This window comes from Schistocerca nitens, chromosome 7 (assembly GCF_023898315.1).
Source record: "Schistocerca nitens isolate TAMUIC-IGC-003100 chromosome 7, iqSchNite1.1, whole genome shotgun sequence".
Classification (NCBI taxonomy): Eukaryota; Metazoa; Arthropoda; class Insecta; order Orthoptera; family Acrididae; genus Schistocerca; species Schistocerca nitens.
The window spans coordinates 189,291,065-189,316,508 of NC_064620.1; the positions used below are offsets into that span (position 1 = coordinate 189,291,065).

The window sequence follows — 25,444 nt, forward strand, 5'->3', positions numbered from 1 at the left end:
GCATGAACCACATGTTGTGTCGTACTTGTAAAGGCACATGTTCTAGCAGCACAGGTAGAGTATCCCGTATGAAATCATGATAACGTGCTCCATTGAGCATGGGTGGAAGAACATGGGGCCCAATCAAGACATCACCAACAATGCCTGCCCAAACGTTCACAGAAAATCTGTGTTGATGACATGATTGCACAATTTGATCATGTTGGAATGAAGCCTCATCCGTAAAGAGAACATTTGCACTAAAATGAGGATTGACACATTGCTGGATGAACCATTCACAGAAGTGTATCCGTGGAGGCCAATCAGCTGCTGATAGTGCCTGCACACACTGTACATGGTACGGAAATAACTGGTTCTCCCGTAGCACTCTCCATACAGTGACGTGGTCAACTTTACCTTGTACAGCAGCAATTTCTCTGATGCTGACATTAGGGTTATCGTCAACTGCACGAAGAATTGCCTCATCCATTGCAGGTGTCCTCATCGTTCTAGGTCTTCCCCAGTCGCGAGTCATAGGCTGGAATGTTCCGTGCTCCCTAAGACGCCAATCAATTGCTTCGGGCATCTTCCTGTCAGGACACCTCCGTTCTGGAAATCTGTCTCAATACAAACGTACCGCGCCATGGCTATTGCCCCGTGCTAATCCATACATCAAATGGGCATCCGCCAACTCCGCATTTGTAAACATTGCGCTGACTGCAAAACCACGTTCGTGATGAAAACTAACCTGTTGATGCTACATGCTGATGTGCTTGATGCTAGTACTGTAGAGCAATGAGTCGCATGTCAACACAAGCACCGAAGTCAACATTACCTTCCTTCAATTGGACCAACTGGCGGTGAATCGAGGAAGTACAGTACATACTGACGAAACTAAAATGAGCTATAACATGGAAATTAAGCGTTTCCGGACGCATTTCCACATAACATCTTTTCTTTATTTGTGTGAGGAATGTTTCCTGAAAGTTTGGCCGTACCTGTTTGTAACACCCTGTATAGTATGTGGCACAGTTTATTAAAGAAAAATATATACATTTACATACACATTTTGCATGAACAATACACACAGTATACAAAAGTAACGTTTAAAAAAATCTTTTATTTTGGTCTGTCTAAGCAAGCCTACACGCTTACGAGCAGCTAAGTCACGTACTTTTTTCATTACAGATATCTGAATCTGGTCACTTTCATCTTGGGTTTCAAACCATCGCAAGGCAGTATCTAAACAAATGAACACCTCAGAAGCTGTTGGTATACTTTCATCTTCACTTTCTGGAGCACTGATTGATGAGATGCTGGCGGCATCATCTTTATCAGTGACAACATTTACAATCTTGCTGTCCTGCATGATTTGGTGTCCTGGATCTGCATCATCGATATTCATCCATTCATGAACGGCTTCTTCTTCATGTTCGTGGCAATCTATTTCTTTTAGCATACCGAGAATTTTGGACATATCATTCTGTTCATCATTTTCAATCATACCTAGTGAATTTTCTTCTGTGTCCAAAATTTTATTCCAGGCTCTCTTCAAATTCTCTTCCTTTACACTATTCCAGCTGCGCTGATCATGTAGGACGCGTCTTTCAAGTCAATATTCTTATGATTTCTTAAGAGATGCATTGTCAAGGAGAAGTAGTGTTTTCTCCCTCTTCCCATTCTTTAGCTGATGAGCTTTTACAGATGGTACGAAAGCATCCAGAAACCATTTCATAAAAATAGTACTATCCATCCAGGCACTCTTTTGTGAGGTGTACACAACAGGCAAGTCTGACATATTAACGTGCTTGAAATAACGCGGTTTTTTGCTTTTACCAATGACGAACATAGGCAGTCGGTGACTTCCAGTAGCATTAGCACAAGCCATAGCTGTAATACAGTCCTTGCTTGTTTTAGGAGCAGGTGCTGCTAATTCATGACATGAAACAAGAGTTTTTCTCGGTAAAGCTTTCCAGTTAAGTCCAGTTTCGTCAGCATTGTAAATGTTTTCGAGAGCATAATCTTCTTCCCTTAATACGTCCCTTAGTTTGACTTTGAAAGAATCAGCTACTGAAGAATCAGTCGCAAGTTTTTCTCCCTGTATTGTAAGCTCACGAATGCCATGTCTTGACTTGAAGCGTTTTAACCAGCCTGTGCTCGCTTTAAAGTTCGAAGGCCCTCCAAGTTTTTCGTTGAATTGCATTGCCTTCTCACACAGAATGGGGCCTGAGATAGGTTCTCCTTCTGATCTCTTTTGTGTAAACCACTTGTAAACAGCATCATCTAGATCTATGTTAGTGGCGAGCTTCATAGTTTTACGGCTTGTTGATCCATCAGTAGAATCAAGCATAACTATAAAATTTGCTATGCTCGTCTTTTGTTTTTTTATATCCGTAACTGTCTACTTCCCCACCTTGTACTCATTGGATAAAGTGGTTGCAGATTCACCTTCTTCTAACCTTTTAATAATCTCATACTTGTCCCTCATAGAAAGGACAACACATTTACATTTAAGCATTTTGTATCGTCAAGTTCACTTCTTCACGCAGCAGCACACAAGTGGTCGTAACAGAGAACAGAAGGTGACTGTTTGCACCATGAGAAGCTCTTCTTGGGGCCGCGCAATCCTTCAAACTGCGCGGAGTGGCACGCCTCAACTCTAAGCTGGCGCAGCTGTTGCTGCGAACAGCTTTGATAATGCCGCTACTTCTACTGCCAGTGCCAAGCTGACAGAAGTGTGCTGATTGTTGAAACCCAGCGACTGGCAGCTTGGCCAGTCAGCAGCACCTTGTGAAGGCCCCATTAGAAGCAATGTTCTGCCAGCAATGGCCCAGTGCGGCGACTACGGTGGGAAACTTGGTTTGGGAGTGAGGGGGATGATGGATGGTAGTGTGAAAGAGTAACAGGTGCGAGCAAGTATACAGTTCGGTTAAGCGGTCGTCCGGTTGACCGACGTTCAGATAATCGACGCTCTACTGTATTGTGCATTATAATTATGTTCTGCATCAACTTCAAAATATCAGTGTTGTTGCTGAGTAATTACTTTTGAAAAAGTGATGCCGAATTCCGTTATCCTAATAAAAGAACAACAGTAATTGTTGCAGTGTTTGAAGTCCTTATCAATTGGACATGACAACAGTCATTGATGAATTCATCAAAGATGTACTTCTAGGATCATATCAGGTTGGCACATCCCATACAAATGTGTAACAGAAATGCTCAGTGAACTTAAATGGAAATCCTTAGGAAAAAGACAATTTTTGTGAAACTCTTTAGTTCCAGAGGATTTGGTACTTTGATGTCCATGCCCCCTTCTCAATTCAGTCTCATTCCCGACATCTATGTCATCATGGAGAACATGCAATTCATCCTGGCTGTGCCAGAGTATTCCCAACAATGCCACATTCCTATCCCGTGTGCTTGCTACATCGCCCTCATAACCGTCGGCCACTCTTCCCTCCCCCCTTCCTCCTGCCCTCTGCTTCCTTTTTCCCCTTACCCACTCACCCATGTGTAACCCCTTATTCCAGTCGAGCTGCAATGCTGGTACAATGTATTAGGTCAGCACACTGTAGCTTTGCAGATGTACATCAATGTTTACAAATCAGTGTTCTAATCTCCCTCTCATAACCACTGCACTGACATAATTCAGGAATGATACTTACCAAACCTCATTAAGTTCCAGTGTGTTTCTGTTTGCATTCAGTTTCCTCAAACCTCAAGAAGAAATAAGAAGAAAAGTTACAATACAAGAGAAGGAAAGTTGCTAGCGGAGAACTGAGCTGCGATAGGCAAAATAAACAGATTCACACAATCATAGCTTTCAGCCATTAAGGCCTTTGTCAGCAGTAGACACACACACACACACACACACACACACACACACACACACACACACACACACACTTGCAAATGCAACTTGCGCACACATCTGCAGTCTCAGAGAGCTAAAACTACACTGCAAGCAGCAACACCAGTGCATGATGGGAGTGGCGACTGGGTGGTGCTGAGGAGGCTGGGACGGGGAGGGCGAGGGATAGTATGGTGGGAGTGGCGAACAGTGGAGTGTTGCAGTTTAGACAGAGGGCAGGAGAGAAGGTGCAGAGGGGGGAGGGGTTAAGTAGCGGAAAGGAGAGAAATAAAAACAAAAATAAAAGAAATTAAAAGACTGGGTGTAGTGGTGAAATGACGGCTGTGTAGTGCTGGAATGGGAACAGGGAGGAGGCTGGATGCGTGAGGACAGTGACTAACGAAGGTTGAGACCAGGTGGGTTATGGGAACGCAGGATGTATTGCAGGGAAAGTTCCCACCTGCGCAATTCAGAAAAGTTGGTGTTGGTGGGAAGGATCCATATGGCACAGGCTGTGAAGCAGTCATTGAGATGAGGGATATCATGTTTGTCAGCGTATTCAGCTACAGGGTGGTTCACTTGTTTTTTGGCCACAGTTTGTCGGTGGCCGTTCATGCAGACAGACAGCTTGTTGGTTGTCATGCCTACATAGAATGCAGCACAGTGGTTGCAGCTTAGCTTGTAGATCACATGACTGGTTTCACAGGTAGCCCTGCCTTTGATGTGATACATAATGTTAGTGACCGGACTGGAGTAGGTGGTGGTAGGAGGATGTATGGGGCAGGCCTTGCATCTAGGTCTATTAAAGCAGTATGAGCCATGAGGTAATGAATTGGGAGCAGGGGTTGTGTGAGGATGGACGAGTATATTGAGTAGGTTCGGTGGATGGCACAATACCATGGTAGGAGTGATGGGAAGGATAGTGGGTAGGACATTTCTCATTTCAGGGCATGATGAGAGGTAATCGAAATCCTGTCGGAGAATGTAATTCAGTTGCTCCAGTCCCAGATGGTACTGAGTTACGAGGGGAATGCTCCTCTGTGGCCGGACGGTGGTGGGAGACTGGAAAGATAAGGCATGGGAGATTTGTTTTTGTCCAAGGATGGGAGGATAATTACAGTCAATGAAAGTTTCAGTGAGACCCTCGGTATATTTAGAGAGGGACTGCTCATCACTGCAGATGCGATGCCCACAGGTGGCTAGGCTGTACGGAAGGGACTTCTTGGTATGAAACGAGTGGCAGCTGTTGAAGTGGAGGTATTGCTGGTGGTTAGTAGGTTTGATATGGACGGAGGCACTGACGTAGCCATCTCTGAGGCGGAGGTCAACATCTAGGAAGGTGGCTTGTTGGGTTGAGTAGGACCAGGTGAAGCAAATGGGGGAGAAGTTGTTGAGGTTCTGGAGGAATGTGAATAAGGTGTCCTCATCTTCAATCCACATGGCAAAGATGACATTAATGAATCTGAACCAGGTGAGGGGTTTAGGATTCTGGGTTTTTAGGAAGGATTCCTGTAGATAGCCTATGAATAGATTAGCATCAGATGGTGCCATGCGGGTGCCCATAGCCGTACTGCGGATTTGTTTGCAGGTAATGCCTTCAAAGGAGAAGTAATTGTGAGTGAGGATGTAGTTGGTCATGGAGACTAGGAAGGTTTGGAATCCGTAGTGTGTCTGGAAAGGTAGCCCTCACCATCATAGTCCTGCAAAACCATATCAACCAAGCCCAATCCTCTTCTGTCCATCCACAAAATTCTCCTGCTATGTAATCCCAAATTCCTGGGACCCATAACACACATTGATCTCTTGCCCTGCAGGAACTTGAGCAACATGCACAAAGCCACCTCAAAAAGCTTCTCATCCTGTTCACTTCCTACTCCCGCCTAGGAGTACCACTGTCCACCACTTCTACAACAACCTCCAAACCTCCCCCACACCCCCTCATAGCTAACAAACCTTGTCTCGCAGACCTACTACACTTACCCCACCCTACAAAACTCCCTCCCACCACCACACAGAACTCAAAACCTAAACAGACCCACAACACAGTCCTGAACCTTTCCTCCAGAAGCCTTAGTCCCACAGAAATATCAGTCCTTTCCAAAGTCCTCACCTTTTACCCCACTCCCAAATTCAACCACACAGGACTAGTTAAAGACCTTCTCTCCTTCTCCCAGTCCCTACAGTGGAAACACTTCTCCGCCGCCAACCCGACCAATCAGACTCAACCAGAGACCAACATTGAACCTTGCCTAACTCAGTTCACTCCTCCATCCAACTGTGATCCACCCCCACTGCCTCCAAACCACCACCTGTTGACTTTCCAGAACTTCTTATTCTCGAACCTTGCCTAAGAATCATTCCCCAAATCCCTGAACATGCATACTAACCTTACATCCGCAGAAAGAACCACAGTCCACCATCTAAAAACTGATCCTGATCTTATAATCCTACCTGCAGACAAAGTCTCCACCACTGTAGTTTTGAACCTCAAGGATTACGTGGCAGAAGGACTCCATCAGCTGTCAGGTACTTCCACCTACAAACCATGCCGCAGTGATCTCATTCCAGCAATCCAGCAGGATCTCCAGTCACTAATCAAATCCTTAGGCCCATCCCAGAACCTCTCCCCAGAGCCCATCTCTCTACTTACCCCTACCACTCCCCACACTCCCACCTTTTACATACTTCCTAAAGTCCATAAACCCAACCACCCAGGACGCACCATTGTGGCCGGTTACTGTGACCCCACTGAGAGAATCTCTGCTCTCATAGACCAACACCTCCAACCTATTACCCGGAACCTATCCTCCTATATAAAAGATACCAACCATTTCCTCGACCCACTCTCCACAGTTCCTCTCCTTTTACCACACGGTGCCCTGCTTGGCACTATTGATGCCACCTCCCTGTATACTAACATTCCTAATGCCAATGGCATTACTGCTATCGAACACTACCTTTCAGATGCCCTATTGATTCCAAACCAACAACCTCCTTCCTAGTTTCCATGACCAACTATATCCTCTTTCACAATTACTTCTCCTTTGAAGGCATTACCTACAAATAAATCCGCAGTATGGCTATGGGCACCTGCATGGCACCATACTATGCTAACCTATTCATGTGCCATCTAGAGGAATCCTTCCTAAAAACCCAGAATCCTAAACCCCTCACCTGGTTCAGATTCATTGATGACATCTTTGCTATCTGGATTGAAGATGAGGACACCTTATTCACATTCCTCCAGAACCTCAACAACTTCTCCCCCATTTGCTTCACCTGGTCCTACTCACCCCAACAATCCACCTTCCTAGAGGTTGACCTCCGCTTCAGAGATGGCTATGTCAGTACCTCCATCCATATCAAACCTGCTAACCACCAGCAATACCTCCACTTCGACATCTGCCACTCTTTTCATACCAAGAAGTCCCTTCTGTACAGCCTAGCCACCCGTGGTCGTCACACCTGCAGTGACAAGCAGTACCTCTCTAAATATACCGAGGGTCTTACGGATGCCTCTATTGACCGTAATTATCCTCCCATCCTTGGACAAAAACAAATCTCCTGTGCCTTATCTTTCCAGTCTCCCACCACCTCCCAAAGTCCCACAGTCTGGCCACAGACTAGCATTCCCCTCGTAACTCAGTACCATCTGGGACTGGAGCAAGTGAATTACATTCTCCGCCAGGGTTTCAATTACCTCTCGTCATGCCCTGAAATGAGAAATGTCCTACCCACTATCCTTCCCACCCCTCCTACTGTGGTATTCCACCATCCACCAAACCTACACAATATACTCATCCATCCTCACACAACCCCTGCTCCCAATCCCTTATCTCATGGCTCATACCCCTGTAGTAGACCTTGATGAAAAACCTGTCTCATACATCCTCCTACCACCACCTACTCCAGTCCGGTCACTAACATTATGTATCACATCAAAGGCAGGGCTACCTGTGAAACCAGTCATGTGATCTATAAGCTAAGCTGCAACCACTGTGCTGCATTCTATGTAGGCATGATAACCAACAAGCTGTCTGTCCGCATGAACGGCCACCGACAAACTGTGGCCAAAAAACAAGTGAACCACCCTGTAGCTGAACACGCTGCCAAACATCATACCCCTCATCTCAATGACTGCTTCACAGCCTGTGCCATATGGATCCTTCCCACCAACACCAGCTTTTCAGAATTGCGCAGGTGGGAACTTTCCCTGCAATACATCCTACATTCCCGTAACCCTCCTGGCCTCAACCTTCGTTAGTCACTGTCCTCACCCATCCAGCCTCCTCCCTGTTCCCATTCCAGCACTACACAGCTGTCATTTCATTGCCACACCCAGTCTTTTAATTTCTTTTTATGTGTCTCTTTTTCACTACTTACCCCCCCCCCCCCCCTTTTCTCTCTGCACTTTCTCACCTGTCCTCTGTCTAAACTGCAATACTTCACTGTCCACCACTCACACCATCCTATCACTGCCCCTCCCCTCCTCAGCCTCCTCCTTACCCCCACACAGTTGCCATTCCCACCATGCACTGGTGCTGCTGCTCGCAATGTAATTTCAGTTCTCTGAGACTGCAGACGTGCGTGCAAGTTGTGTTTGCGTGAGTGCGTGTATGTATGTGTGTCTACTGCTGACAAAGGCCTTACTGGCCGAAAGCTATAATTGTGTGAATCTTTTTGTTGTGCCTATCATGACTCAGCAGCTCCGCTCTATGGTGAGTGGCAACTTTCCTTCTCTGATATGTGGATTATTGTTACTCATCTGATATTAACTTTCCACAAAACATTATATGTTTTGCATTTCTGTGCCCATAACCTGTTACATCTGATTAGTTCTGGGTTCACAATTAATACATCGAACAAAGTGGACTCAGATTTTATTTGACACACACACACACAAAACGCTCAGAAGTCAAAAGATGTAACCAGAATATACAAAGTGCAGAGATGCAAAGAAAATGCACCCAGCAAAGTTTCTTTACAAGAAGAACAGAACAAAAATCACAAACATTAATATCCAACACTATAAAACAATAACCCACCCAGAAGTCACTTGTACCTGCAAAACCCTTTTTCAGATTAAAAATGAAAGAACTGATCAGCTCTTCAAAACTGAAAGAAGAATCAAGAGAACTTTCATAAATAAAAAATGTCAATCCAGAGGAGTCTGGAGAATCTTCCCCACAGAAACTCTATATTGAGAGATTGAACCAACGACCAGGATAATGAAAAAGAGAATGCTAGGAAACAGCATTATACAACAAATTGTGATGATAAATCTTTGGAAGAAGACAATGTATCTGAGAAATCCAGAAATACTTTAATGCAGCTGGACCCCAGATAACGGATGCAGAGAACTAAAATAAAATTGGTACTCTTCTTAAGAACCACAAACTTTCACCAGAAATGACACATAGAAGGACCATAGAGATTCCAGACAAATTGAGAGAATTATGATACAAAAGAATGAAACGGTGTTGCACAGATTGCCAGAGAAAAGTACAACCTTCTAAAAAAACTTGGACATGGGATGACTCAAGTGGATCAATGTGGCCAATAATAACAATAATAATAACAAAAATATCTTCTAAACATTTTTAACAATTATTTGTCATTGTGCCTAGAAATGAGGCATGTGTACTCGCAATCCTTCCCTCCCCACCCAATCAACACAATGTCCTAGTCCAGTCTTACACACCTACTCTGAACCACTTGTCACATGGCTGTGGATGACCCATGTGTAATACCTAACTCATACACCCACCGTGCACATTGTACTCGAGTCTAACCAGACCTTATCCAAACCTATCAAAGGCAAGATCACCTGAGAAAGCAATCGTATCATATGGTGTAATTCCTGCACAGTATTTTGTGTAGGCAGATCACTGAACAGTCGTCCACATGAATGAATAGTGTCTGGCTTGTTAGCTCCACTAGGACTTCAATTGTGAGGTTTTGTTGGACTTTCTATAAGCCGACTCCTGTATGAAAGCCAGTCAGAAAGATAGCAAACAATGTCCATGCAGAAAAATGAGTATTTTCTGTCATGAACCACTTTCTCAAAAACAAGACTGGAAGGGGTACGAAGGTTTTGTAACTAGAGATGGTTTGTTTATCAACAGTTTGTACATGTGTGTCACTACACCACATCGAAGTTATTGCAGCACATTTCAATTTCTTAATGAAACAACTGTTGATCTAGGAAGAGTGATAATGGAAGTAGTAAGAAAGAGTAAATAGAAAAAATGGAACACATCTGTTGAAAGTATGATTTTTCAAAGAACGTCATAATGCTTGGCACCTGCATAAGAATGTAAACAACAACCCATCAAAATTAGAACGTCTGAAACATCACCACTGTCCAAATTTCTGAGCAACTGTTCCTGAACAGAAAGAATAATTAAGAAAATATATTACAGTTGACTGTGAGACCTTGAGGCTTTTCTTCCTTTCTATACAATGGCTCCTTTCCTTACCGCATGTGAAACTTGTGTATTAAGTGCATCTGTGGAATGTAGCTGATTGTAATGAATGTGTGAACATTGTAGTGTCATGCTTGTGTTGTATGACAGTGACAAGGAAGAGAGTGAAACATGGCACTAGCACACAGCCTGCCTTTCTTGAATAGCACCACAAGGGCTGTCGAGTTTAATACACCAACTGATTGCAGTATTACAGTCAACAGAGTCATTACACCCTCACTTTGAAACACACTGTAGACACAGTCTGGCACTATGAGTTTGACACCAACATTTATTTTCCCATTCCGGGGCTAATTCTAACTGGCTACCTCTGATTAAAAGACATAAAAAAATACAGCATAACATTTAAAGTAGAGAAAAGCACTGATACATTAAAGTGACGATAAACAAGTTAGAGGGAATTGATACACCTGCCAATTGGAATATGATTTTTTTTTAAATTTCGTATGTGCTCGAGGCCATAATTTTCAGTTGTTGTGTTACCTGAGTGTGGCAGTATTTTTTGCTTCATACTATTCCAGGTGACTTAACAATAAGTGTGAATGTACTATACAACTACTTAGAAAATAGTACAAAGGTCCCATGGGAAGACTTGCGCTATCTGTTTGGTGAAATTATGTATGGAGGACACATCACAGATGACTGGGACCGCCATTTGTGTCGAACATATCTCAATGAATATATGAAGCCTGAACTGCTGGATGGAGACTTGTTTCTTGCACCGGGATTCAAAGCACCACCAAATCTTGACTATCAGGTAAACGTACATGCATTATATTGGCAATGACTTTTAATTGTAATAAATTAAAAATTAAATCTTTTTAAGCTGAGTAGTGCTGAACAACAATGCAGCATATATAAAATAATTTTTTTTTCTTCAGCTATTTAACTTCAGTTTCACAACTCTCACAAGTGTACCATGTTACATTTTTAATATTATTTATTGTTCAGTTTTCTTAATCATTGGTAGCATTTAATATTTTTTTATATTGGTTTTGTAACATGGGAGTATAGTACTAAATCACATCCTAGTTATAGAGTTCCACTTCAGATTTGGAGTCAACATTTTTGGGGGTTGAATTAACCTCTAGAATTTCATAATTATTCACTTAAGACTTGTGTATACAGTCTTGCTTTCACACACAATAATTCATAATATCTGAGTTTAATATAAATATGGAAGTATTCTTAATAATCAGTTAAATTTTTGGTGTGAGTTTTTGAGTTTAACAGATGTGTTCTTTTTATGCAGCACATCCAGTGGTGTTATTTAAAAGCTTCAGTTTAAACACACTTGCATAAATGCCCAGAAAATATAACTCAGAGTAACCCTGGCATTTTACTTATTCAGCATCTCCAAAGAATACTAGAGATTTTTGTATGCCCTCAGGCATTTGGTAGAAATATCAGTGCGGTGGTACACACTTCTCTCTAATGTTTCTTGGAGGGTGCAATTTAGAAACTTCGATATATGTGGAGTAAGTTTGAAAATGTTTCCTCCCATTCTTTGTTTGAAAACTCTAAAACTTGTAAGATATATAATATCACTGATTCACTGCTGCTACCAAGGTAAATGTTAATATAGTTTTTTTTTCTTTCTCTCTCTTTTTTTTTCCCCCAGCTTCAGAAAGTTGTGGTAAGGTAATAAACATAATATTCAAAAATTCAATTCAATTCAGAGGAATTACCAGGAAACACTAAAAGGAAATATTGTGAGATGTACCTGTCATCCGTATGCAGATGGTCATTACAAGTTCTTATATCATTATACAAAGTGTTTTGTTTTATGAACATTAGGATGTGATCCAAAGCATATTTCTCTGCCCAGTGTTTTATTTTCCGTTGCTGGAGGCATCATCAGAAACAACATAGATTCCAATAGCAGTTTCAAACTTAAAACAGCTCAGAAAGCGATATTGTTTTTACATATCCACACAATGACTTGGTTGTGACCTCATCAGACCGCTGCCTAAGACTATGGTGACATGCTGGTGTGTGCTGTTAAGCTTGTAGTGAGGATAAGATGCCACTATTTGCTTTAACGCTAAGTTTCACATCTTGTCTAACTTCAGTCCTTATTTTTTCTTTTGAAGTTGTTTTGTGCTTATGGATTTTTGTGGTGCCTGTGTACATCCTAGCATAGTAATGATTCAATCTTTATAAACCCACATTATTGGAGAAATGAATTTAGGGGTTCCCTGGCTCCTGTGCATGTTCTGATACCACTGATTAATCAGCATTTCTCAGATAACAATTGCTCTTGGGTTTATGAAGTTGGTTCTTCATGCATCTTTTGGTAGTTCCTGTGCACACATGACAATATGTGCAAAGAATTTCATTTACTCTTGCCATGCCAAGCAGTAGGCATTGGTTCTTTGCATTTTTCAAATATATATATGCAACTTTGTTGGTGGTTTAAACACTGCATCAGTACTGTCTCTTCTTAGTACTCTGCTGATGCAGTCTGTGACTGTTTTTAAGAATAGGAGGAAGACTTTCTCATTAGGTGGGTCTTTTTCATAAAAACTCCAGACCTTTCAGGGTGTAGAGCCCAATTTATCTTTTTGTCAGGATCACCGTTTCTTCTGAAAGCAGTTCTTAAATGATTGAACTTGTCCTCCAATTACCATGATTCAAGGTTCTTTTAGCCCAGTCCACCAGTGCTTTGATCATTCCTCTTTTCTGCTTGGGATAGTGACTGGAATTTTTGCAAATGTCTAAGATCTAAATTAAGCCAATTTCTACATCAGTCATTGTGCCCACTATAATCAGCAACATATGTGCAGCTGCTTAAAAATGGTTAGGGAGGCACTTTGCCGCACTGTCTTTTTTAAGATTAAAATCAGTTTTCATAAGTAAGTCATTCAGTTTAAAGTTATCAAATGGTTTAGACACCTATACTACTGAACTGTCATAAAATCTCCAAATTACCGGTATAAAAAAAATTTCAGAATCAATCTTCCATACACTGTACTGAACCTTTACTTTTGCAGACCATTCCCTTAACAATTGAACTTTATGAGGAGCCAATGTGGCTTTCCAGCTTTCCAAATGTAACAAAGGACAATGTAGGGAAATGACAGATAATAAGGCAACCACAGCTTGTGACTTTTCTCCATAAGGAATCTTTCACTTGGCATCAGAGTGTATAATGCAATGAATGTACCAGTCTTCAAAAAAAGGGGAATCTCACTAAGAAGAGGGCCAAAATGGGATCAGAATTTAACATTGCATTGTTGATGGGATCATTAGGGATGGATCATATATGTGAATAGGGCTAGGATGAGGAAAGCAATGGGCTATGTCCTTTTCAGAGGAACCATCCTGACATTCATATTCATCAATATGGGAAAACCATAGAAAACCTAAATCTGCATGGCCATATGCAGATGTGAACTCTTCTCCTACACCACCACCCACAAAAAAAGGCAAGCAAGCAAGCCCAGTGCCTTAGTAACCTCGATGTTATATTGTCTTATAATTAAAGTTTGAATTTTGAATACCAGTAGCTGAAATTGCAAACAATGTGTACTACTAACTCTTCCCCTAGCAGCAACAAAAATGTTAATGACAAGAAAGGGTAATAAGCACAACCCACCATGAATGGTTAATGATAACTGCAGGTGCTTATGGGATGGATCCCATAAGAAGCTTCTGTGCTTAGCATCTGAGCTACCACACTCAATCTGACAGCTTCTAATAGTGTTACAGCCATATATACTCTTGTCTGATTTGAAGTCACTGGTATTCCATGTTGTTGAGTGCCCACTCATGGAATGGCATTCTCTGTAATAAGCCATAAGCAACATATCCACTGGGTCCATGATAAAAGAGATAAAGTGGTATTTGCTGTGGAGCTTGTAACTTACGTGATCTGGTGATTTGCCTTTGGTTGTCTCATAATCTGTAGTCTTGGCTCACTCTACTGCTATTAATGGGTTGGAATGACATTCATTAAAGAACATATTCTACACTGCAACACACAATTTTCAATTCCTTCATATTTATTAAAAAACAATTTTTGTGTTCTGATGATCAGTATGTGTGTCAATTTTTATACCAAATCATTAAGCTACACTCATCAACAAACAGTCTCACACTAAATTCGTGTCAGCTTATATTACACATACATGGATGTGATGGATATAGAATGAGTCCCAGGAGGAATGATCAATATTCAGAGATATGACAGGAGTGATCATTTGACAAAAAAAGGCAAGTAAACTTAGGCTCTAAAATGCATACGTTAAGAGCTACAGGCATGTCCTCATCTTCATTACTGTGAAACAAATCACTTGCTTTCCATATATTTGGAGGAGGAATTACAGACCAAAACAACAAAAGTGTCAAGTAAATATGGGCCCTAAGAAGTGCATCTTAAGAGCTATGAGCACTAGTAGAAAAAGAACAAGATGTTGCTGGTAGGATTGTGTGGTGATAGGATGCTCCAAAATCAGTTGAACTTAAATGGTTCTTCGTGCAGAAAGTGTAAAAAACGTGTAGTCAAAGGAATTCGGTGCATTAACTGCATCTTTTGGTTACACAAGAAGTGTGCAAATGTGTGTCTGAAATTAATAAATGACGATATTCAGTGGACATGCTTCGACTATATGAGTGACGAAAATGAGTGATTAACATCTGCACTAAAGACAAAAGACGAAATTATTCGTGTTCTTAAAAGTGACATTGATTCATTCATTCATTCATTTATTGAGCATCCATTTTATCATATACAATGATATAGGAGTTGTCATGTTACATTATATGAGTTTGTAATCATCATCTTCATCATTTAAGACTGATTATGCCTTTCAGTGTTCAGTGTTCAGTCAGTGTAACATGCCCCCACCATCTAACACTGTTCACCCAGACTACTACATCTATAGAGTTCATTCCCAGTTTTTCTTTGATTTCCTCATTGTGGACACCCTCCTGCCATTGTTCCCATCTACTAGTACCTGCAATCATCCTAGCTACTTTCATATCCGTAACCTCAACCTTATTGATAAGGTAACCTGAATCCATCCAGCTTTCGCTCCCATACAACAAAGTTGGTCGAAAGACTGAACGGTGCACAGATAACTTAGTCTTGGTACTGACTTCCTTCTTGCAGAAGAGAGTAGATCATAGCTGAGTGCTCACTGCATTAGCTTTGCTACACCTCGCTTCCAGTTCTTTCACTATGTTGCCATCCTGTGAGAATATGCATCCTAAGTACATGAAACTGTCCACCTGTTCTAACTTTTTTCCTCCTATTTGGCACTCAATCCGTTTATATCTCTTTCCCACTGCCATTACTTTCGTTTTGGAGATGTTAATCTTCATACCATAGTCCTTACATTTCTGATCTAGATCTGAAGTATTACTTTGCAAACTTTCAATTGAATCTTCCATCACAACTAAGTTATCCGCATATGCGAGACTGCTTATTTTGTGTTCACATATCTTAATCTCACCCAGCCAGTTTATTGTTTTCAACATATGATCCATAAATAATATGAACAACAGTGGAGACAGGTTGCAGCCTTGTCTTACCCCTGAAACTACTCTGAACCATGAACTCAATTTACCGTCAACTCTAACTGCTGCTTGACTATCTATGTAAAGACCTTTAATTGCTTGCAAAAGTTTGGCTCCTATTCCATAATCTCGTAGAACAGACAATAACTTCCTTCTAGGAACCCAGTCATATGCCTTTTCTAGATCTATAAAGCATAGATACAATTCCCTGTTCCACTCGTAACACTTCTCCATTATTTTCTGTAAGCTAAAGATCTGGTCCTGACAACCTCCAAGAGGCCTAAACCCACACTGATTTTCATCCAATTTGTCCTCAACTAATACTCGAACTTTCCTTTCAACAATACCTGAGAAGATTTTACCCAAAACGCTGATTAAAGAGATACCTCTGTAGTTGTTACAATCTTTTCTGCTTCCATGTTTAAAGATTGGTGTGATTACTGCTTTCGTCCAGTCTGATAGAACCTGTCCCGACTCCCACGCCATTTCAATTGTCCTGTGTATCCATTTGAGACTTGACATTCCACTGTATTTGATGAGTTCTGACTTAATTTCATCCACCCCAGCCGCTTTATTGCACTGCAACATATTGACCATTTTCTCCACTTCCTCAAATGTGATCCTATTTCCATCATCATTCCTATCCCATTATACATAGAAATCTGAAACATTACTGATCGTATTTTCATCTACATTGAGCAACTCTTCAAAATATTCGCTCCATCTGCCCAAGGCATCAACAGGATTCACCAGCAGTTTTCCTGACCTGTCCATAATACTTGTCATTTCCTTCTTACCTCCCTTTCGAAGACTGCTAATTACACTCCAGAATGGTTTTACAGCAGCTTGACAGAAAGTCTCCAACCTGTTTCCAAAGTCTTCCCAAGATTTCTTCTTGGATGCTGCAATTATCTGTTTGGCTTTGTTTCTTTCTTCAACATAACTTTCTCTGTCTACCTGAGTTCTAGTATGTAGCCATTTTTGATACGCCATCTTTTTCCTTTTACAGGCTGCCTTGACTGTGTCATTCCACCAAGCTGTTTGCTTCATCCTGCCTTTACACACTACTGTTCCAAGACATTCTTTAGCCACTTCTAGTACTGTGTCCCTGTACCTTGTCCATTCCTTTTCCAATGACTGTAATTGACTACATTCAACTAACTGGTACCTTTCTGAGATCACTGTTATGCACTTGTGCCTGATTTCCTTATCCTGAAGTTTCTCCCCTCTTATCCTCCTACGTATGGACCTGACCTGCTGCACTTTTGGCCTCACAGTATCGATTTCACTGCAGATTAAATAGTGATCAGTGTCAAAGAATCCCCTGAATACACGTGTATCCCTCGCAGCCTTCCTGAATTCCTGATCTGTTATTATATAGTCAATGACAGATCTGGTTCCCCTGCCTTCCCAAGTATATCGGTGAATGTTCTTATGTTTAAAAAAGAAGTTTGTGATTACTAAGCCCATACTGGCACAGAAATCCAAGAGTTGTTTCCCGTTCCTGTTGGCCTCCATATCCTCTCCAAATTTACCCATAACCTTTTCATACCCTTCTGTTCGATTTCCAATCCTGGCATTAAAATCACCCATGAGCAGAACACTGTCCTTGTCCTTTACTCCAACAACTACGTCACTGAGTGTGTCATAAAAACTATCCATCTTATCTTGATCTGTCCCTTCACAATGCAAATATACTGACACTATCCTAATTTTCTTGTTAGACACTGTCAGATCTATCTACATCAGTCGTTCATTTACGTACCTTATTGCAACTACGCTGGATTCCATTTCTTTCCTGATGTAAAGCCCTATACCCCATTGTGCTATTCCTGCTTTGACTCCTGACAGGTAAACCTTGTATTCTCCCACTTCCTCTTCTTTCTCACCCCTTACCCGAATGTCACTAACAGCTAAAACGTCCAACCCCATCTTACTTGCAGCCTCTGCCAACTCTACCTTCTTCCCAGAGTAGCCCCCATTGATATTAACAGCTCCCCATCTCGTTACCATTCGTTTGTGGAGTCGTATCTTAGGAGTCCCTGGTTTGTCAATTAGAGGTGGGACTCCGTCACTTCCAAAGGTCCGAGGCATTTTGCTCTGATTGTTGCCAGCATCATATTTAAAGTACCAGGGAAGCAGGTTGCTAGCCTTACTTGCCCCGGGTCCCATTGGGTTTTACCCCTAACGGTTGAGGAACTAACCAGTAGATTTGGTAGTCTTTGCCGTCTGAGCACAAAGGTGATGACCACGACTCAGAATATGTCCAAGATTCCCAGCCTTATTCCAATGTAACTGGTATCCTGACTGTCAGGACCACTTACTTGGCCACTCATACATTGCCCGTGGTTCATGAACTAGGACATGACAACAGGAACCCACACCATGAGTTTGTAATTATACAGTTAATTAATAACATAGGCCTATGGTGGTAAAACATATATAAATATATATCTCATGCAGCGTATAGTACATAATAACAAAACAAACAATAATTAATTATTTATAATGCATACTTTTTCATACATTTGTTTTCCAGATATGACTTATCATGATCATTGACCACTCTAGTAGAGAATAACAGAAGAAACAATAATTAATTAATTATAGTGTGTACAGGCAGACTATTTTCATACATTTGTTCAAATATGAATTATCACTATCATTCACCACTATGTCACTATGTTCTGAAAATCCATGTACTCTGTACCACTGTAAAAACATTCTCTTAATAACATTTTTTTAAGCTCATTTTTAAAAATGTAAAACTTTTCTATCTGTTTGATGCTTAAGGGAAGAGCACTAAAAAGGATTTTGGGGTGATATATTGCACTTTTGTGATATTGGGCTGTTTTGTGTGTTTCTCTGTGGAAATCATTCCTGTGTCTTGTTGGGTAGTCATGGCACTCACTATTTAAAGAAGAAAATTGGGGGTGAGATTTGAAAAAGCAGATACTTTCATAGTTATATAAAGATGGAAGCAACATTATTTGAAATTCTTTGAAAATTTCCCTGCAGGGCTCTCTTGGTACAGCCCCTTTCATTATTCTTAATGCTCGTGTTTGAATAATGAATGACCGGTTTGCCAGACTTGAATTACCCCAAAATAAGACACCATACCGCAATAGACTATGCATAAGAGCATAATCAGCACATATTACTGTTTTTTCTCTGCAGCAGTTTTTCAGCATTCTGAGAATATAGCAGCATTTACTTAGCTTTTTATTGAGCATTTCAATATGTTTATCCCACTTCAGATGCTCGTCTAACCAGATACCTAAAAATTTTGTGTTTGAAGTTTGTAAAATCTTCTGTTCACCAAGTTTCAAAACTATATTGGACTTTACTTTATTCGATACATGGCTGAAATTCATCCATACTGTTTTTTGCTCATTTACAAATAAACAGTTATCTCTAAACCATTTTCCTGCTTCTTCTTTAGTTATTTCTACTTTGTGTTGCAAGTCAGTCTCATTTTGAGCTTTAATAAAAAGACTTATATCATCCACATACAATACAGCATTAGCTAGTGTTCAGTTTGGCAGGTCATTTATGAAAATCAGGAACAAGAGGGGTCCCAGCACAGAACTGCTCTGAAAGCAGAACTGACATTGTTAAAGCAAGAAAATATTGCATTGAAACGTGGAAAGCGTTGTGTATGAGAAAAAAATCGAGTATTAGTTGGATCTACTTCGACAAATACATGTAGTGATACAACTGACAAACCATGATAAAATTCAGCCGCCATTATGAAAGAAAAAGAAACTGAAGATACGGAAGAATCAGACAAATATAAGTGGACCAGCGTAATGTACAAAAAAGACAGAAAGAAGCATTATAATAAGACAGAAAGTGAATTCTTTTAAATGTGTCTCATGGTTGAAAAACATAGTCGTTCCATACTCCGAAATTGATGATCGACCTGGAATCTGGACTCATCAATTGCATACACACCTAAACAATGTCTTAGGGAGAACACAGCAGATAAGCGTTAGCATATATCCAAAAGGTGTTTTTATCCATGTAGGAACAAATTTGCTTCAAAACAACAGCACACACACACACATCCATCCGCACATACATCAGTGTATTTGCGGATGGATATGTGTGTGTGTGCGAGTGTATACCTGTCCTTTTTTCCCCCTAAGGTAAGTCTTTCTGCTCCCGGGATTGGAATGACTCCTTACCCTCTCCCTTAAAACCCAATCCTTTCATCTTTCCCTCTCCTTCCCTCTTTCCTGACAAAGCAACCGTTGTTTGTGAAAGCTTGAATTTTGTGTGTATGTATGTGTTTGTTTGTGTATCTATCGACCTGCCAGCGCTTTCGTATGGTAAGTCACATCATCTTTGTTTTTAAATATATTTTTTCCCGCGTGGAATGTTTCCCTCTATTATATTCAGATTATTATATTTTTGTACACCAGACATGAATTATTTGAGGGAAATCATTTTGTCCATTCAGATGATACTAGAAAAAAAGAAAATTTTATGCTCCCGACCCACCGCCTCAGACTGTATGCCCAGCGACCTCAATACATGGGAATGAAAATTTGTAATAAATTAAAAGGGAACAAGTTTATGCAGATGAATTTAGGTTCACTTAAAAGAAAGCTATGTGAGGTACTGACACTGAGGTGTTATTACTCAGTGGGTGAATGCAGGATAAACTGGAAATTTGAGCTGGATACAATGTGCTACATATTCCAATAAATTTCCTTATAGTATTATTATTTATTGTAGTGCTACAATTTATTAATGTGAAAATCATTGTAACTGTATTATAAATTTTTGACATGTCTCCTGTACGCAAACCAAATGGATTGCAAATGTACGTTATGAGATGAATAAAACACATTTCACAAAAAGAGATATGTTTCACAGTATCAAAGATGAACAACTGCTCATAGCACCTAAGGTATGCACATTAGAGTTCATGTTACTAGATAGTTTTTCTTGTTCTGGCCCATACTATCTCATCCCAAAATATGGAAAGCAAAGAGCCTGCAGTGAAAGAGTTTTGTTTAACAGTATCAAAGGTGATAAAGTGCTCATAGCTCTTAAGGTATGCATTTTAGAGTCTATGTTCAATAGACTTTTGCTTCAAGTGGTTGTTCCTGTCTTATCCCTGAATATTGCCCATTCTTCCTGGGACCCATGCAGATAATTCACACACACACAAAATCACAGTTCACAATTATATGACATTCACATAACATCTGGTACTTGCAAGTTAACAAGTTGTTGCCAGGAATGACTCACATAGCACTGTACAGTTTGACTACATGATGCTCACAGATTTTAATAGTAACACACAGATATTAACATTATGAATGACGACTGCCAGCTGACTGAAGTGTTAGCCTACACAACTAATTATGCAAGCACATAACAATAAAACTTGAAATCTGTTATAATACTGTAATTTATAATAGGAAAGAGAGCAAAACCAAAAGATACAAATTAACAATAAGCAGCACAGCAAGCCTTTTTAACTATTAGCTGTATGAGTGACAAACAGGCAAATTTATAAGGACTACTCTACAGATATTATTTCTACTTTTGTGGGGGTTCACGAAGCCTGCCAAAAATGGCTAAAACGTGAAATTTTATAGCACAAATGATTTGGAAGCTAATAAGTTTTCCTTGTGAAAGAGGACAAATTGAAATCCGAAAAATCAAAGCAACATAGTTATGGTACTGAATTTTGAAAATAACCTTTACTTAATATTCGAATGTTCTGGAACAAGGTTACAAATAATGTGTGAAATACGACATTTTTGGAAAACATAAGATGTTTATCAAAAAGAGAAGAATGAGAGTTTGGAAACAAGCTATACCAATTTAGCCAGAAACATATATTTGCTCACTATGAATTTCAACTCCAAATTGTTTGAATCTTAAATTATTGATATGTTTCTTATAAAAATTACCTCCAGTTAAACTAACTAGATTACTGTCATTAGTAATCAGGCACTTACACAATAAGTGATAAAACTTTATAAATTCTTCCTATAATAAGAAACTATCTATTTTGTGTAATTGTTGCCTATATGTCATTCATAAAACACATCAAATAAAGAAAAAAATTATATTTAAGTAAGGAGTGGCAGAAGGACAAGTAGGCTAGTTCCATGTTGCTCTGTTACAACTGGATTCTAGTTCTTGCCCACAGATAGAGCCAGCTACCACTATATTTCTAATAACTCTTTCTACTGCTCCTGTTGAAACTGGCAGAAGAAATCAGCCAGGGGATAAGTGATACATTGCATCTAAACTTCAAGAAGCACAAAGTAGTTATAGATCTGGAATGTATGAGGATGGTATTCCAGAATTAACATATTAAAAAAATGGGTTTTTAGAACAGTTTATGCCAGCTCTGCAATTACTTGACATTTACACTTGACAGGTATAAGTAGGAGCACTGCACTGATAGTTCTGTTTATTCCTTTGGATGAGATTGTTTGTGTGATGTTCACAAGGTTAGTTCAATCCCTGAGTGACATAAGTGATCACTTGGGGTACTAAGATAAGAGGGATACCAGAGGTGCCCAAATACAGAATTTGTATATGAATGTGTGTCATAATTAGTAGTGAAAACTGACAGAAGTGAAAGTGTGGGGTGGAGCACCATACAATATGTCACTTGTGCAAAAAAAATATTCTCAAACCACCACTGGGTATTGAGTACAAAGACTGATTTCATGCAGCTCTCCATGCAAGTGCATCCACTGTAAATTTCTCATAACAAACATCACTCTCTTCCCAAATTAACTGTTCCTTGATGCCTTGGGGGGTCTCCATTGACCTATTCTTTGTTTTATTCAAGTTGTACCATAAAGCTCTTTTCCTTTCAGTTTGATACAGTAATTATTTATTACTTTGTCACTGTGTTTATCACACTGGATTTGCATTCAGGAGAACAGTGGTTCAAATCCCCATATGGCCATGCTGATATAGGTTTTCCACAATTTCTCTAAATCACTCCAGGCAAACATATTTTTTTTTACCTCTGCCAGTACACATTTTATATGCTCTTTACTGTGGCCATTATCAGTTATTTTGATGCTCACTCAAGTAGCATAACTTGTTAGTGTCTCATTTTCTAACGCAGTACTCTCAGATTGGTACATTTCATTTTCCTTGTTTTACATTTGTTGATGTTCATCTTATAACCTCTTTTCAATACACTGTCCATTTTATTCAGCTGACTTTCCCTGTCATTTGCCATATCTGATAGATTTCCAATATCAGTGCCAAGCCTAAATATTTTTGTTTCTTCTCTCTAATCTTTAATTCCTTATTCTAAAATTCTCCCAGGTTTGCCTTAGTGCTTGCCCAATGTACAGATTGAATAACACTGTGGGCAGGCTACAACTTTGCTCCATTCTCAACAACTGACTCAATTTCATGTCCTTATCTTATAATTTGCAGGCAGATATCTGTACCAGTTGTAGATAACAATTTTCTCAATGTGTTTTATTATGATAAATTCAGAATTGCAGGAGTGTATTCTAGTCAACATTGTCAGAAGCTGTTTTTGTAAGGCCTATAAGTGCTACAACTGTAGGTTTGTTCTTCATCAGTCTATGTTCTAAAATAAATTATTGCCAAGATGTTCTCTGAAACCAAAATTGATTTTTCATTAGTCAGATTCTACCAGTAATTCCATTTTTGTGCACATAAATTGTATTAGTATTTTGTAACCATAATGTATGAAACTTAGGGTTGTGCAATGTTCATAACTATCAGCTGTTTATTTCTTCCGTATTGGGATTTTTACATTCTTCTTGAAGTCTAGGCCTATTTCACCATGTCTCATATCCCATGTACCAGATGGGTGAGGTCACAATACAAGCAGTACAGTGAAATTCTAAGTGAAATAAGTAATTCAGGAAATAAGATTCTCAAATTATGTTTTTATGCTAGAGTGTTTATATTATTTTGTCACCTCATTGTACTGAGTTTTTACAATTTGCCTTTATCACTTTTGATAAGTTAATGTTAACAATATTTGAAAAGGGACTGTGGTTTATGCAAACATAAACACAGTTCTTTTCGTAAGAATGCTGTAAACATACATTTTCATATTGTACAATGAGTGACATGGGGTACTATTAAAATAATTTCCTGACTGTACTTTCTGCCATTTTTTTTTTACCATATATGGGTCCACACAGAAAGAAAGTGGGCTACCTGTGCAAGACAGAACAGCACAAGGTGGCTTGAGCCAGTGCAGAAAATATCCCCTTGTTATATACTGAGGCAATACATAATGGCAACGGGTGAAAGAGCCAACAGGTGCGGACCTGCACTGTCAGTGAGCCAGAATGAATGAAACATTCTTTGCCCACTGTCGATGGACTGCATTGACAGAATTGAGTTGCACACCCTGCAATCTTTCTCATTGAAGAAAGACACTGTGCAAACTTCAAAAAAAATTTGTGATGAGAAACATGGGTCGTTATGATTTTGGTTTGGTGCATATTACACAGTATGTCGTTGTGAGTGAAATTTAGTGAAGATTTTGAATTTTTCTTTAGACTTTGGAGGAGGTCTCTGTCTGTCTCCGATCTCGAGAAAATGGAATTTGTGTAGCACATACACTTCTCACCACATGCGCTTGGGATTGAAATATTCATAACATACATCATATCTCATAAACTAAGATGATGTGACTTACCAAATGAAAGTGCTGGCATGTCGACAGACACACAAACAAACACAAACATACACACAAAATTCTAGCTTTCGCAACCAATGGTTGCTTCATCAGGAAAGAGGGAAGGAGAGGGAAAGATGAAAGGATGTGGGTTTTAAGGGAGAGGGTAAGGAGTCATTCCAATCCTGGGAGCGGAAAGACTTACCTTGGGGGAAAAAAGGACAGGTATACACTCGCACACACACACACACACACACACACATATCCATCCGTACATACACAGACACGAGCAGACATTTGTAAAGGCAAAGAGTTCGGGCAGAGATGTCAGTCGAGGTGGAAGTACAGAGGCAAAGATGTTGAAAGACAGGTGAGGTATGAGCGGCGGCAACTTGAAATTAGCAGAGGTTGAGGCCTGGCGGATAACGAGAGGAGAGGATATACTGAAGGGCAAGTTCCCAGTAGTAGGACCAGGTGAATCTGATGGAACCAAAGGAGTTGAGGCCTAATCCTACTCCTAATGATCTAACTCCCCAAGACACTATCCAAATTGAACCCTGCCTGGAACAGTTCCATCCTCCATCACAGCGGGACCCACCTCCTCTTCCTCAAAATCACCCTCTCCAAACCTTCCAGGAATTTCTGACTTCCAGCCTTGCCTCTCAATCCTTCTTAAAAAACCTCAATCCTACTCCCAACATCACCACTGCTGAAGCCCAAGCTATCCGTGATCTGAAGGCTGACCGATCCATCGTCATTCTTCCGGCGGACAAAGGTTCCATGACCGTGGTACTTGATCGTCGGGAGTATGTGGCTGAGGGACTGCGTCAGCTTTCAGACAACACCACATACAAAGTTTACCAAGGTAATCCCATTCCTGATGTCCAGGCGGAGCTTCAAGGAATCCTCAGAACCTTAGGCCCCCTACAAAACCTTTCACCTGACTCCATC

General features: G+C 40.2%; 1 protein-coding gene across 1 annotated transcript in view; it reads left to right on the forward strand.

Moving 5' to 3' along the window:
• LOC126195528 (dynein beta chain, ciliary-like) overlaps nucleotides 1-25,444 on the forward strand; it is a 930,907-nt gene that overhangs the window by 795,431 nt on the left and 110,032 nt on the right. Inside the window, exon 49 of the mRNA XM_049934154.1 lies at nucleotides 10,836-11,071. Within this exon, the coding sequence (XP_049790111.1) occupies nucleotides 10,836-11,071 (236 nt within the window). The remainder of the gene's footprint in view (nucleotides 1-10,835; nucleotides 11,072-25,444) is intronic.